At 44.9% G+C, this 12,662-nt stretch overlaps 1 protein-coding gene across 1 annotated transcript in view; it reads left to right on the top strand.

The window, feature by feature from the left end:
* LOC143295090 (dynein axonemal intermediate chain 4-like) overlaps positions 1 to 12,662 on the top strand; it is a 49,013-nt gene that overhangs the window by 4,492 nt on the left and 31,859 nt on the right. The window contains exons 5-8 of the mRNA XM_076606654.1: positions 429 to 610; positions 1,315 to 1,422; positions 4,098 to 4,170; positions 9,221 to 9,373. Of these exons, the coding sequence (XP_076462769.1) occupies positions 429 to 610; positions 1,315 to 1,422; positions 4,098 to 4,170; positions 9,221 to 9,373 (516 nt within the window). The remainder of the gene's footprint in view (positions 1 to 428; positions 611 to 1,314; positions 1,423 to 4,097; positions 4,171 to 9,220; positions 9,374 to 12,662) is intronic.

The raw sequence follows: 12,662 nt of genomic DNA, 5'->3' as shown, positions 1-12,662 counted from the left end.
CTGCATTCAGACAAATCCATATACGCTACACATCTGCTAGGCAGATGCCTGACCAGCAACATAACCCAATGCGCGTAGTCGGGCCTTGAGTCCACGCTCATATATTTGTGTACCTGTCCGAGTGGATTTCCTCTACAGAATTTTGCCCGAGGATAGCACTCTCGTTGCCATGGGTTCTTTTTTCATGCGCCAAGTGCGTGCTGCACACATGACCTCAATTTATCATCTCATCTGAATGACTAGACGCTCAGTTTGAGTTTTTAGTCAAACTTGGGAGAAAGGGCGAGAGTGGAATTCGAACCCAGGCCCTCATGGATTCTGTACTGGCAGATGAACGTCTTAACCATTCTGCCACCTCCCTTGAAACTCCACAGCGAACTATCAAACAAAACAGCCAGATGACTAACAAGAAAGACACCTGATTGCAGATATCTGCCAGAAGCGAGCGGAGGTGAAGGAGGAGCTGACAGACGAAGACTTGAACAAGGAGGTGACCATCACGTTGGAGGAGACAGACACCATATGGTTGCTGGACAACCCCACGCTGTGTGTGGTTGCAGAGACCAAAGAGGCAGAGGAGGTGGCCTTGGACAACGCTCTGTATGAGAAGGTCAGTGTTGTGTTGCACTGTCGGTAGACTGCCTTTTGCCTCGCACGTCAAAGATCTCCTTCAGATTACCTGTTGGTGGTGGGTAGTTCAGAAATAGAAGCCAAAATGTGAGAACAACATTTGTCATGTTTTCAAAGGCGAAATTGTATATTCTGGATAAGTTTGTGAAAGTTCGTGTGCACTGGGACACAAGATGTTACAAGTGACTGGAATGGAATCATGGCTAAAAATGCAGAAATAAGAAATAATGTGAGTAAACCATCACGTATAAGTGATGTATAATGATCACAACCATACATCTTTCACATGTTTTATGCATGTCTCCTTGAATTGAACAAACAAGCAATGTGCAAGTACCGTCAGCATGTCACACATTTGATCGCCATTTTTGCTCCACATTGGGATAAATATCGCTTCAAACAAATGTTAAAAACACTGTTTTCTCACTATGATTTATATGGTTTATTTTTCATGCATTTTACATTCCATTTCAACCAAAATTGATGATGTGCAGACTTTGTGACAAAACAAATGTGGGATAGTTTGTAAGATCCTAAGAATCTGAAGTGGCACCCACCTTTGGGGAGTGACCCATATAATATACATATTGTGAGACAGGTGAGCTGATGTCAGGTGCCAGCAGTGTTATGTGTTGCATTATTTTTGGGTCATAATTATGTGCATGGAATGTTGTGTTACCACAGCTGTGCAAGTCACGTGCAGGCAATGACCTGTATGCAGAGAGAGGGATGAATACCTTCAACGATGCTCCCAAGTTCAAGTCAGCTCAGACGGACACCATATCATACACTGTGAGTGATAAATGTATATTGTCATGTTTTGATTGTTGTCAAAGGAGATGTTTTGTGAATGAGGATGGAACTGCATGGTGCGTAAAACAAGTACTAAATAATATCATTATTGGTGGTGTTACTGCGCTTTGAGGACAGCTGATAGTTTTCCTTGGTGCCTGCAGAATTCCCATTGATGGAAACTCTCATCCTGATCACAGCATCTCGTGACTTGACTGTCTACAAGGAAGTTATGATCTTTGAGGAGAGACATCATCTGGGCAAAGATAGGAGACACACAGTATGACTGCATTTGTTCATCTGCCCTTGGGCTGCATTGTTTACCTCAGTCGTCACTGATGTCTTCATCAGGGCGTCGCTGATGTCTTCATCATCATCTTGGACTACCATCACTACAGTATTCTTTTGTTGTTGAAGCTGTCAGATCTACTCACTTTTCATGTCACTCTCTTTGGATACCCACCACCAATAGTTTTAGATTCTTCTGATATTTGTGAGCAGCAATGCCATGTTCACTCTTATTTAGAGAGGGCTTTATGTTATGACCATTTAGGCATCCATCCTCCATTTTTAGGGGTGTTCATACCAGTTCTGTTCTTGTTTCCATAACCCACTGTACGTTGACATGTACGATAGTCAGCTGTGTCCGACTCTGACCATCAGAACAGTAGAGGAGGCAACTGTTGTCCGGACTAGCTGGGCTAGAATTTGATCACAGTGGAGAAGTCTTGCCCAAGTTACATCCCCACTCTCTTGGCCAGAAGGGTTTTAGGACAGTTGGTGTTGGGATGGTTCCTAAAGGCTAACTAGCCCCGAAGGCTGCAGCACAATATTGCCTCCTAGTTTGAGAGTCATATTCCTTAACAAAAGACTAAGCTGTAAATGACTTCCCATTGCAATGGAGAAAGCGATGATCACACAGCTCTCAGTTTGCTGTTGGCCCAACTGTAAGCTGTCAGTCTGTGATATAAGCTGAGCCTTGGGCCGATCGTCTACTTGCATTTTCACATGAAGGGGTTCAGACACCAGCAGGTGTGTAGATCTGTTGAACTGGGAGATTGGAAAAACCTCCAGCTTTAACCCTATGTGTGTCCGCAACGAGGATTCAAACCCAGGAACCACAGATTAAAAAGTCCAGTGCTTTAAAAAATTGGCTGCTGCACCCATCTAATTTTAGGGTCATATCAGTGCATTGCCCAGGCAGGCAGTCTGCAAGGTGTTCTTGGTATGAGTTGATACAGAGCAGGCTTGGCACTGCTGTCAGGACATTGTTGTTTCTTCTTTGTTGTGTCTGTTCACAAATGTACGCACAGTCACACACTTACGCATCTCTTTGTTGTCTTGTTCATCATTTATCAGATGGATTCTCCCATCTCCTCAACGAAGACGGCAGTACATCGCAGGTCCTCCAGTCCTCCGTAGAGCTTCCAGGCTGCTGGGATTGGGTCGGGCCAGGTTTTCTCTCAGAGTGCTTGGTGGAGCGGGCAGGACTACAGCAGATGTTCTGTTGTCTGGCTGCCTGTTTTGCAGGGGCACTGCTCTGTGTCACTGATACAGAGTTTCATGTATAGGTGGTGTTTCAGGTGGATATGGCCTGTACTGAGCCTGAAAATAGCTACCTGCTCTCGACGAGTCAGCAGGTAGTACGGGTCTGCTCTGTTGTGGCGTGGATGCTGCTGCTTCCACTTGTTCTGCAGCTTGGCCTTAATGATGGTCCTGGATTTAGAGTAGCTGGTAGACCTGTACATCTGCTCTTTCGTAGTGCCTTCCTTTGCCAGGGAGTCAGCAGTCTCGTTGCCAAGCACGTTGCAGTGGGAGGGAATCCACTGCAGGGTGACTATGTGACTTGTGCAGAGGGAGGTGAGAGAGGAGGACAGATCGTTGAGTTCTGGATCTCTGTTGGACCAAAGGGCCTGCAAGATGGACAGGGCGTTGGTCAGGAGGACAACGTTGTGGCTGGCGTAGGGACTGACCTCGATGTGGGCTGCTGCAGTTTTCAAGGTTTCTGCTTCGGCTCTGTAATTGGTGGAGTACAGGCCGGTAGCGAGGCAATCTTTTCTTCTCTGCCTCCTGGATACTGAACATAGACTCCTGCCCCTCCGTTCTGAATGACATCTGTCGCAGAGCCGTCAGTGAAGACATGAGTCCAGAACTCTTTTGGAACTGGGTGTTCAAGAGTGAGGGACTTTCTTTCAGGGCTGCTTTGGGAATCTTTGGGGCCAACACCAGGGATGCTGCACTGGATGAGGGGAGTGGTTCCTTCGCTCCAGGCAGGGACAGCAAGACACCAGGGTATATGCATCTCTGATATGCACATCAATGATCAGAGCACTGCATAATGTTTAGGCATGCGTGCACACACTCCTACATCCATGGACGCATGCACATGTGTGTGCATGCACACAATGAAAAAAGCATCAACAACAATAACATCACCAACAGTGGTGTGTGAACTGTTGGAAAGGCGAAAAAATATTTTCCATGAAAAATAAAAGATCCCCATGAAGTGTGCAGAAAATATATCAAATTTAATCCGTATAATAACTATTCTGAACAGTTTGTGATGGAATGTATGTGTGTGAGATGCGGTGGATCACAAATAGTAATAGAGAGGGGAGGGGAGGTAAGACACAAGTACAATCACCTCAGATTCCTCCTTCATTGTGTGTTGACAGGAAGTTGGTACCATGTGCACAAACTTTGACATGTACGATACTTACGCTGCCGAAGAAGAAAAAGAAAACCAAGGTAAAATCAGCACGGCTGTGTCCCTACTCTGAACTTTGGATGGACATGGATGTTTTCTTAGTGACTTTGCCTGAAACCCTTTTCATTGATGCTTTCCATATGACTTTGACATGAAGTTTGTCAGTGACAGATCTCCCTGCAACTATTTCTCCATGCCAGTGCACAAAAAAACAAAAAACAAAACAAACAAACAAAAAATCTTTTAACAAACAAAAAACCAAACAACAAACAAAAAAAAGCACCTCATTTGGTATGAGCTAAGGGTTCTCTAAGTGTGTTTTTGTTTGTTTGTTTTTTCAGTTGTTATGTGTTGTTGGACTGCAGCTCCTTTGTTCACTTGTTTACATGTACAGCTGTGCCTTTACCCTGCCTTGTTAGCAACCATTCTTTGTTTTAGGGGGTGTGCATGCTGGCTGTGCTCTTGTCTCCATAATAAGCCATTGAATGCTGACATGGATTACAGGATCTTTAACTCACTCGCTGCCATTGTCCGCATATGCGGACATCGTCCGAGAAAGCGTTGGATGCCAATGTCCGCATATGCGGACTTAAATTTTAAAAAGTCGTGCTGTCGGAGTGACGCGTCGGATGCGAAAATCAAAAGCAGATGTGATAACTTACGTCACCTCTGGTCTGCTTTTCATTCACACACGCTGCGTGTGTGTCGCGATAAGCTCAACCGCAGTTGATAACAAAGCGTGCCCCCTGTCAGCTTTGTAAGTTGTTTGACAAGATGGCGTCACGGCGAAGTGTTCGACACGGTCGGAGAGGTGAAATGTTACTCAGCGTCGAAGATGTTTTGGAAATGATCCAAACTGAAGGCTCTGATGTCTAAGGAGATAATGTTGATTCTTCGGACAGTGAATTTGAACCAGATCCCGATGAACTAGAAATAGATTTGGCCGCTGAAGAGAGTGTTTACAATGGAGAGGAAAGTGAGGAACATGTGCCAGCGGATGAGACAGGCACAGACGACGAAACCACTGAGGAAACGGACGATTTTGCAAGTGTTTTCACCAGTGATTGGACTGACAATTTTTCCTTTTTCCCTCCCAGGACTCAGCATCACCTGCCATGAGCTCTTCCACTCAAGACAAGATTATTGTTGGTGATACTACATCAGGCTTTTGTGTACAGTGAACTCCTTTTTTTTTCATTATATAGAGACAATATATTTTTTTGTATGTGTGAATTTCAACTTTCTTCACCACCTGTTCATACTTCATTGCATGCACTAGGTCTTCAGTTCCTCAAATAGTGTTAGAATGTGATGTGGAACATGTTCAAGGGCACTTGGTGTACATTTCTGATGGGTGCAAAAATGCTAAAAAATACACAACATATGTATACCGCGATCAACATCAAGATGGTGAGTAAATACTTTGATTTTTTGCACACATATGGAACAACATTCCTTCCATATATATACTAAATATCAATTATCTGGGTGTTTATTTGTTTTTTTTACAATTTTTTCCCCATCCTATACAAACCCTGGGTTTTCAGGGATTGGCAAGGGCAAAAACTCTTGGCATGGAGTGAGTTAACATGCATGTTTTATGTCCAGTATGCATATGCACATGAAGGGGGTTCAGGCACATCAGGTCTGCACATATTCGAGGTTTCTAAATCTGGAGCCTTTCAGTTTGGTTCAGTTGATCAGTTTTTGACTCATGTGTGTAAACAAAGTGAGTCTTTGAAACTGCCCATTCTCAGTTTTCTTTGTGCATATTTGTATGTGTGTGTTTGTAGTGAATGTTATCCATGGGCTTTGTTAACACTTTGGCCGCTGTGGTCGCATTTTGGCGCTTGCTAGGGAGGCCGCTGTGGTCACCGAAATGCGACCAAAAGAGGGTAGGTCATTCACAAACCAATCACTCTTATTTTGGGGAGGTTTGAAATGCCATATTTTGTGCATGTGACCAGGGGAATCCCCTTCTATCGATCGACGCCATCTTTTCAGTACTTCTGCAAGTTTTTGAGTGATTTTATTATAGTTTTATCCGCATCTTCGATCTTCTCATTTTCCAAAATGGCTGCATCGACGAGCTGACAACGTTACTTCACTACTGAGCTAGTTATAGAGCAACTGAGACTGCAGCCAGGCCAGCAAAATGAAGATTCGGGTGAAGAATTCCCGTATGATGATGAAAAGGTTTCATTGTTTGAGGGGGAGGGTGATAGTGATGGTGACTGGGCACCGAGCCAAGTACCAAGTCGCGAGCGTATGGGGCGTGGCCAGACGAGTGGAGCACGTGTTCCTGCTATGGCCACCACATCGGCAGCTGTGAGTGACAGTGATAGTGAAGGGGAAGAGTGTGTTACTCAAGCGGCAGCATCTGTGTCACGTCGAAGACCAACAGCACAGCGTGGCCGTGGTCATGGGTCAAGCTCAAGTACACGCCAACGACCAGGAGCAAGGGGGCGTGGTAGATCAGCTGTGCCAAGCCCTGATTTGTTTCAGTGGGAGTTGTACCATATGGATGATCCGTACGGTCTTTACTAAGAAAACTGGTAAGAGCTGTGTGTGTGTGTGTGTTTGTGGTGTGGTGTGTGTGTGTGTGTGTGTGTGTGTGCTCCCACATGTGTGTCACTGGAGTGTGTGTGACTAAGATTAGGTTGCACGTATTTTTTATATAGGCAGATCAGAGGTGCACTGTTCATACACTAGTAGCAAATATAAAATTATGTGTACATCGTATCAGACAAGTGTAGGACATTGAAGAGCAAGAAAAGTATGTTTATTTACCACACAAATATTTCATGTCAGCTTTGAGGTCAGTGCCTGTGTAAAAATCTATATTTTTGCTATTTGTGCACTTGTTTATGACAATATGAGTATGTTATCTTTTATTTGCAGTATTTATTATTAGCTGATAATAAATCAGCTGTTATATAATTATTACTGATTGCATTTTACTTCTTTTTTGCTCATGTGTTTCAGGTGTCCCTGTCAACACTGACAACTTCCGTCCAGTGGACTTCTTTATGCTTTTCTTCCCAGAATCGGCATTCCAACTCATGGCTGACCAGCCTAACTTGTATGCAGAGGGGCTGCTGTCAGGCATCACTGAACTCAGTCAACATTCAAGGCTGAATGCTGCCAAAGACATCACTGTTCCTGAGATGAAGGCATACACAGCTCTTCAGATCGCGATGGGGCTGTGTAGTAAGCCTGAAATCGAAGACTATTGGCGGACATACTGGCTGCTCAACCTGGATCAGTAATGTCCAGGGACAGGTATGAGCTGATACGCAGGTTCCTCCACTTAAGTGACAACTCCAGGCAGGTACAACGGGGTGAGGAGGGGTATGACCCGCTGTTCAAGATCAGACCTCTCTTCAACATTGTGGATCCACTCTACAGCCAGGTCTACAGCCCAGAACAACAGCTCTCCATAGATGAGACCATGATCAAATTCAAAATACCTTCTTTCAACAATATTTGCCTCTGAAGCCAATTCGATTTGGTATCAAGCAATTCTGATCAGAGACAAAATCTGGATACACCTTTTTGATATACACAGGAAAGGAGACATTCTCCAATCTACAGATAGCTGGAGACTTTAGTGTCACAGAGCAGGTTGTTCTCCAACTGGTGAAGGAACTGAAGGACAGCAGTCACATCATCTTCACTGATTCCTTCTGCACCTCACCCAACCTAGTCCATGAACTTCAGTACACCCTGGAAGAAAGAACATGCCTCCTGCCTTGCTGCCAAACAACAGTCGGCTGAAGTCTTCCAGAACTCAGTGACCAACATTGTTGCGTGTGGGTGGCATGACATAAAATATGTCGCCTTTTTGTCTTCAGTACATTCCGACAACACCATTGACAAGAGGATGAAGTCAGGAAAACACCAGGGTGGCTTCAAAACCATAGAAAAACTCATGGTGGCTGAGGACTACAACCAGTACATGGGTGGTGTTGACCTCACTGACCAGCTGCTGGACATATGTCTACCCACACAAAGTATCAAAATGGTACCACGCTGTCTACCACTGTGAGCGGGAAGTGGCACTCACAAATGGCTACATCATCTACAAGAAAGTGACCAGAGGGAGTGTCCTTCCTGCACGACAGTTCAGGGAACAGGTGATTGATGGTCTTCTAGAGGGCTTTGTTCCCACCAGCAGAATCAGACATCAGTCAGACACACCAAAACCAGGATGACTGACAGAGCAACACTTCATGCGGGAGCTGACCGACAGCCAGCGACCAGAATGCACCGTGTGCAGCGACCGCAGAACCCCTGGATGGAAGAGGACACTGACCCGTTCTGAATGCAAGCAGTGCAACAAACCCACGTGTCCCACTCTGTGCTTTGAATTATACCACACTGTGGAGGACTACAGGAAAGCAGCAGCAACAAAAATTTGTCGTCTCCAACAATGAACAGTTTAGACATATTTGTATATATTTTACCTCCATTCATTTATTTTCTGACTTTAGTAGTATTTCAGTTTCATCAGATAGTTGTACAGTGTATATATATATATAGTTCCACCACAGTAAGATATTTCAAGTGAGGACACTGTGAAACCTTCAAGTGAAGTGACAGAAATCATCATTTTTCTACAAAATCACAAGTTCAATTTATGTGTTTCCCATGGGTTATATTCTGGTTTACACCATTACATGGGAAATATAGCTGCACTGAAGACTTCAGTTGGTGAGTTTGCTTTGTTTTCAGCTGCATTGCAGTGATGTTTGTGTTGTACCTGTCTTTGTTTATGTCTGTATTGTGTCGAAGTGCAAAATTTGTATTGAAAAAAAACAACAACATAATAATTAACTAAAAAATCAAAATATTTCACTTGTACTAACATCATTTATTCTCCAAAAATCAACAAGTCCATCATTCCTCTTACTTTGAAAACAAACAGTAAGTAATTTGGTTCAAAAACAAAAAAGTTATAGTAATTTGAAATTGGTAGGTGTAATTTCTTGCTCTTTCTTGAAAATCAGCTGGCGCCAGGGAGTGTTGCACTCCAAACTCACTGGTGGTGAAAGGGTTGATATGTGTGTGTGGCTTTGTGTTGGTCTTCAGACAAAGAGGGGGAAGAGGAGGGGGTGGAGACGACTGAAACACCTCAGAAAAGCAGCCAGGAGGATCAGGCACGCAAGTCGCCCGCCCATAATGTATCCACTCCTTCAGGCCAGTCCCAGACACAGACTGCCAGCAAAGCAGAAGGTCACATTGGTACGGTGTGTGTGTGGTTGGTCAGTCTTGTCTCTGTGTCTCTCTTGGTGTGTTCTTCATGTGGCATTTGTGCATCACATTGACTGGCTCATTACCAAAAGAAAGTCTCATGGATTTTGATCATGATGAAGTTTTTAGGCCACCAGTATTGTCTGACGGTCCAGTCAGTCTTTTTCTTTTGTGCCCAGAATTTAGAATATTTAGTTTTTTGTATTTCGGCAATGATGATGGGATGATGAAGATGCTGCTGTGGGGGTCCACTAAGGTTTGGGACCAGCATGACATGGCAGTACTCTCATGATATGTGCCGCAATCAACCAGGCTGCTAGATACAGACACCTGTAGTGTTGGTCAGAAAATCTGAGCAACACTCCTAAAGTTGCATCTTTTAACCTTTAGATTGCCACGTAAGCCGTTCTCAAATGGCAGATAATTCACTACCCTGCCACTGACACAAAAGCCATATCCAAATGGCAGCTAAATATCTTTTTTGATTGGAGTTTTTATGTTGTTTTGGAATTATTTCATTGGCAGCTTTAGCTTCGCCAAGGTTCCTCCAACTTTTATGATAACATGGAAACACTCTACATCACCCAGGAATGTTTTTCAAGTGATTTTATTGGCTGATTGGAGTGTGACAACAACTCATTAACTATGCGGGCAAGCAAATTGGCAATGCCTTGTCAAACCCGAGTGTTTGACACAGGATTTAGCTGCTGCTCAGTGAAAATTAGAATGAATGCTTGAAGAAGATGAAAATAAACTGCACTCTGACGAATCTTTGGAAGAGGTTGGTGAATAAAAACGGTAGCAAGACACGAGGTCAAGTGAGCAAGGGGGAGGGACTGTGAGGTAGGCATGATGGTGTGCCTATTTTCAGATCAGTGGGCTTGACATTGGGCTGATGGCTTTGATCCAGACATTTCTTTGTTGGGGATGGTGTGTGTGTATGTGTTCATGTGTTTGTGTTATGTTTATTTTTTAAGAAAAAAAATCTTGTGGATCACATATTCATTTAACCCTTTCCTTCTGATAACGGTAGGAGCCGGCATGCCCGCGCGCGCGCAGCGCCTCAATGCGGCCGGCGCCGGCTGCGTGTGTGTGGTACTTTTCCATCATGTGCTGACGCCGTGACTATGCTCAACAGGCACTAAAAGTTGGTGGAAAGTTTCCTACTATAGTCCAATAATCTGGCATCACTATTTTTGGATGCTAGCACCACTTCCATTCACAAAGAAAGGAGGGAAACTGCGTGTGGAGAGTTGTGAATGAAACTGACCGGTTTTCACAATGGCGTCGTCTGCATGCACCAGTGAGTTCGAGGATTATTCAGCGGAGGAATTAGGTCTCATATTAGAAGAAGTGTCAAAATATGATCAGATTGAAGAGTGTGAAGAATTAGAAGAAGATTCTGATGTGCATTTAGGTTCCGATCAAGAAGAAAGTGGTGAAAGTGATCCCGAGGACAATGTGCCACTCGCCGCTCTGCAAACCACGTGGCGACCGGCTACTCAGCCTACCAACGTGGCCACATTCCAGCAGCCGACAGGCCCTGCACATTCACTGCCAAGCACTGCCACCCCTCTGGATTATTTTTTTTTGTTTATACCCATCACTTTTTTTCAGGTTGCAGCAGAAGAGACTAACAGGTATGCCCGGCAAAAACAAGCAGCCCGGGGCACACCTGACCCCCTTTGGTACGAAACAACACCTGATGAAATGCGGGCCTATCTCTCTGTGCTGATCATGTTGGGGATCAATCGTCTGCCACGTTTGTGGTGCTACTGGTCAACCGACCCTCGCTTCAGGAATAACTGGATCAGCAGTGTCATGCCCAAAACACGGTTTTTCAAAATCAACCAGTACTTTCATCTGCGCGACACATCGAACACACCTGCACGTGATCACCCCGACTATGACCCCTTGTACAAGGTGAGAAATTTCATCAACATGATTCTTCCTTTGTTCCGGACCAACTACCATCCAGGTCGTGAACTAAGTATTGATGAGGCAATGATCGGGTACAAGGGTCGGATATTTTTCAAGCAGTACATGCCAGCCAAGCCAACCAAATGGGGCATCAAGGTGTGGGAGATGTGTGACGCCAGGACAGGGTACTGCGTTGCATTTGATATTTACACCGGCCGTGCAAGTCGCAGAGACACCACCATCAGTCTTGGGCATGAAGTCGTTCACATGTTGGCATCACCTTTCTACCATCAAAACAGGCACCTGTATTTTGATCGTTTTTTCACCAGTGTCCCCTTGATGACACACCTGGCCCGAAATGGGACATATGCCTGTGCCACTGTCAACGTCAACCGCAGGGGGTTACCAGAGGAGGTCAAGACTGCCAAATTAAAAGAGAAGGGAAAATTGCTGCAGATGCAGAAGGGCTCGCTGATGGCCACAGTCTACAAAGACAACCGTCAGATCTACCTTCTCAGCACCAACCAGCCACCAGGTATGACGACAGTGGAAGACAAAGTGACACCGACAGTCATCGCCAGCTACAACAAGTACATGGGTGGCGTTGACAAGTCAGACCAGTATCGCGCCTACTACCCTGTTGGTCATCAGAACAAGAAATGGTGGCGCTACATTTTCCATTCTCTGGTCAACTTGTGCATTGTCCAGGCCTACCTCACCTGGGAAGTGTCACCTCATGCCCCAGTGAACAAGACCTATGACCACTTGATGTTTCGCGCTGACATTGCAGAACAACTTCGCGCAGGATTCACCTCCAGGAAGCGCAAAGCAGGGCGCAGCAAAGCAGTGCCAGATGCCCCCATTGCCTTGGCCAGCATCGACCATCACAAGTTAGAAAAGATCAAAGGGAGACGTCGGGTCTGTCGGCAGTGCATCAAAGACGGTCGCAGGACGGCGAAGGGACGAGGGGTGGAAACATCATATACGTGTTCTTTCTGCCAGGTACCTCTCTGCTTCCACAGGAATGACTGTTTCCGTGACTATCATGGACAGAATGTGCCTCAACATTAGGACAAGCTAGCTTGTTTTTGTTTATGTGTGTGTGTGTGCTTACCTGTAGTTTTGGTGACTCTGTGACACTTAGCAGTGACACTCTACTCACTATCCTTACTGTACAGTAACACATTGTGTGCATATATAAACAGATCTGTACAAAGTGCTTAGAACAGTGACATAAGAGCAACATGGAACTGTGCTTGAAATTATCTCCAGTAACTCTTCAGTTGTGACAACTGACACTAGTTGTGTGACATTCTTTGGATTACCTGTGGGGACTGTACTGGCAGACAGGAGACAGATC

Source organism: Babylonia areolata, chromosome 20 (assembly GCF_041734735.1).
Source record: "Babylonia areolata isolate BAREFJ2019XMU chromosome 20, ASM4173473v1, whole genome shotgun sequence".
In the NCBI taxonomy this organism is placed as follows: domain Eukaryota; kingdom Metazoa; phylum Mollusca; class Gastropoda; order Neogastropoda; family Buccinidae; genus Babylonia; species Babylonia areolata.
Note: the sequence above shows the minus strand (reverse complement) of the source record. Positions and strands in the feature narration are given on the sequence as shown.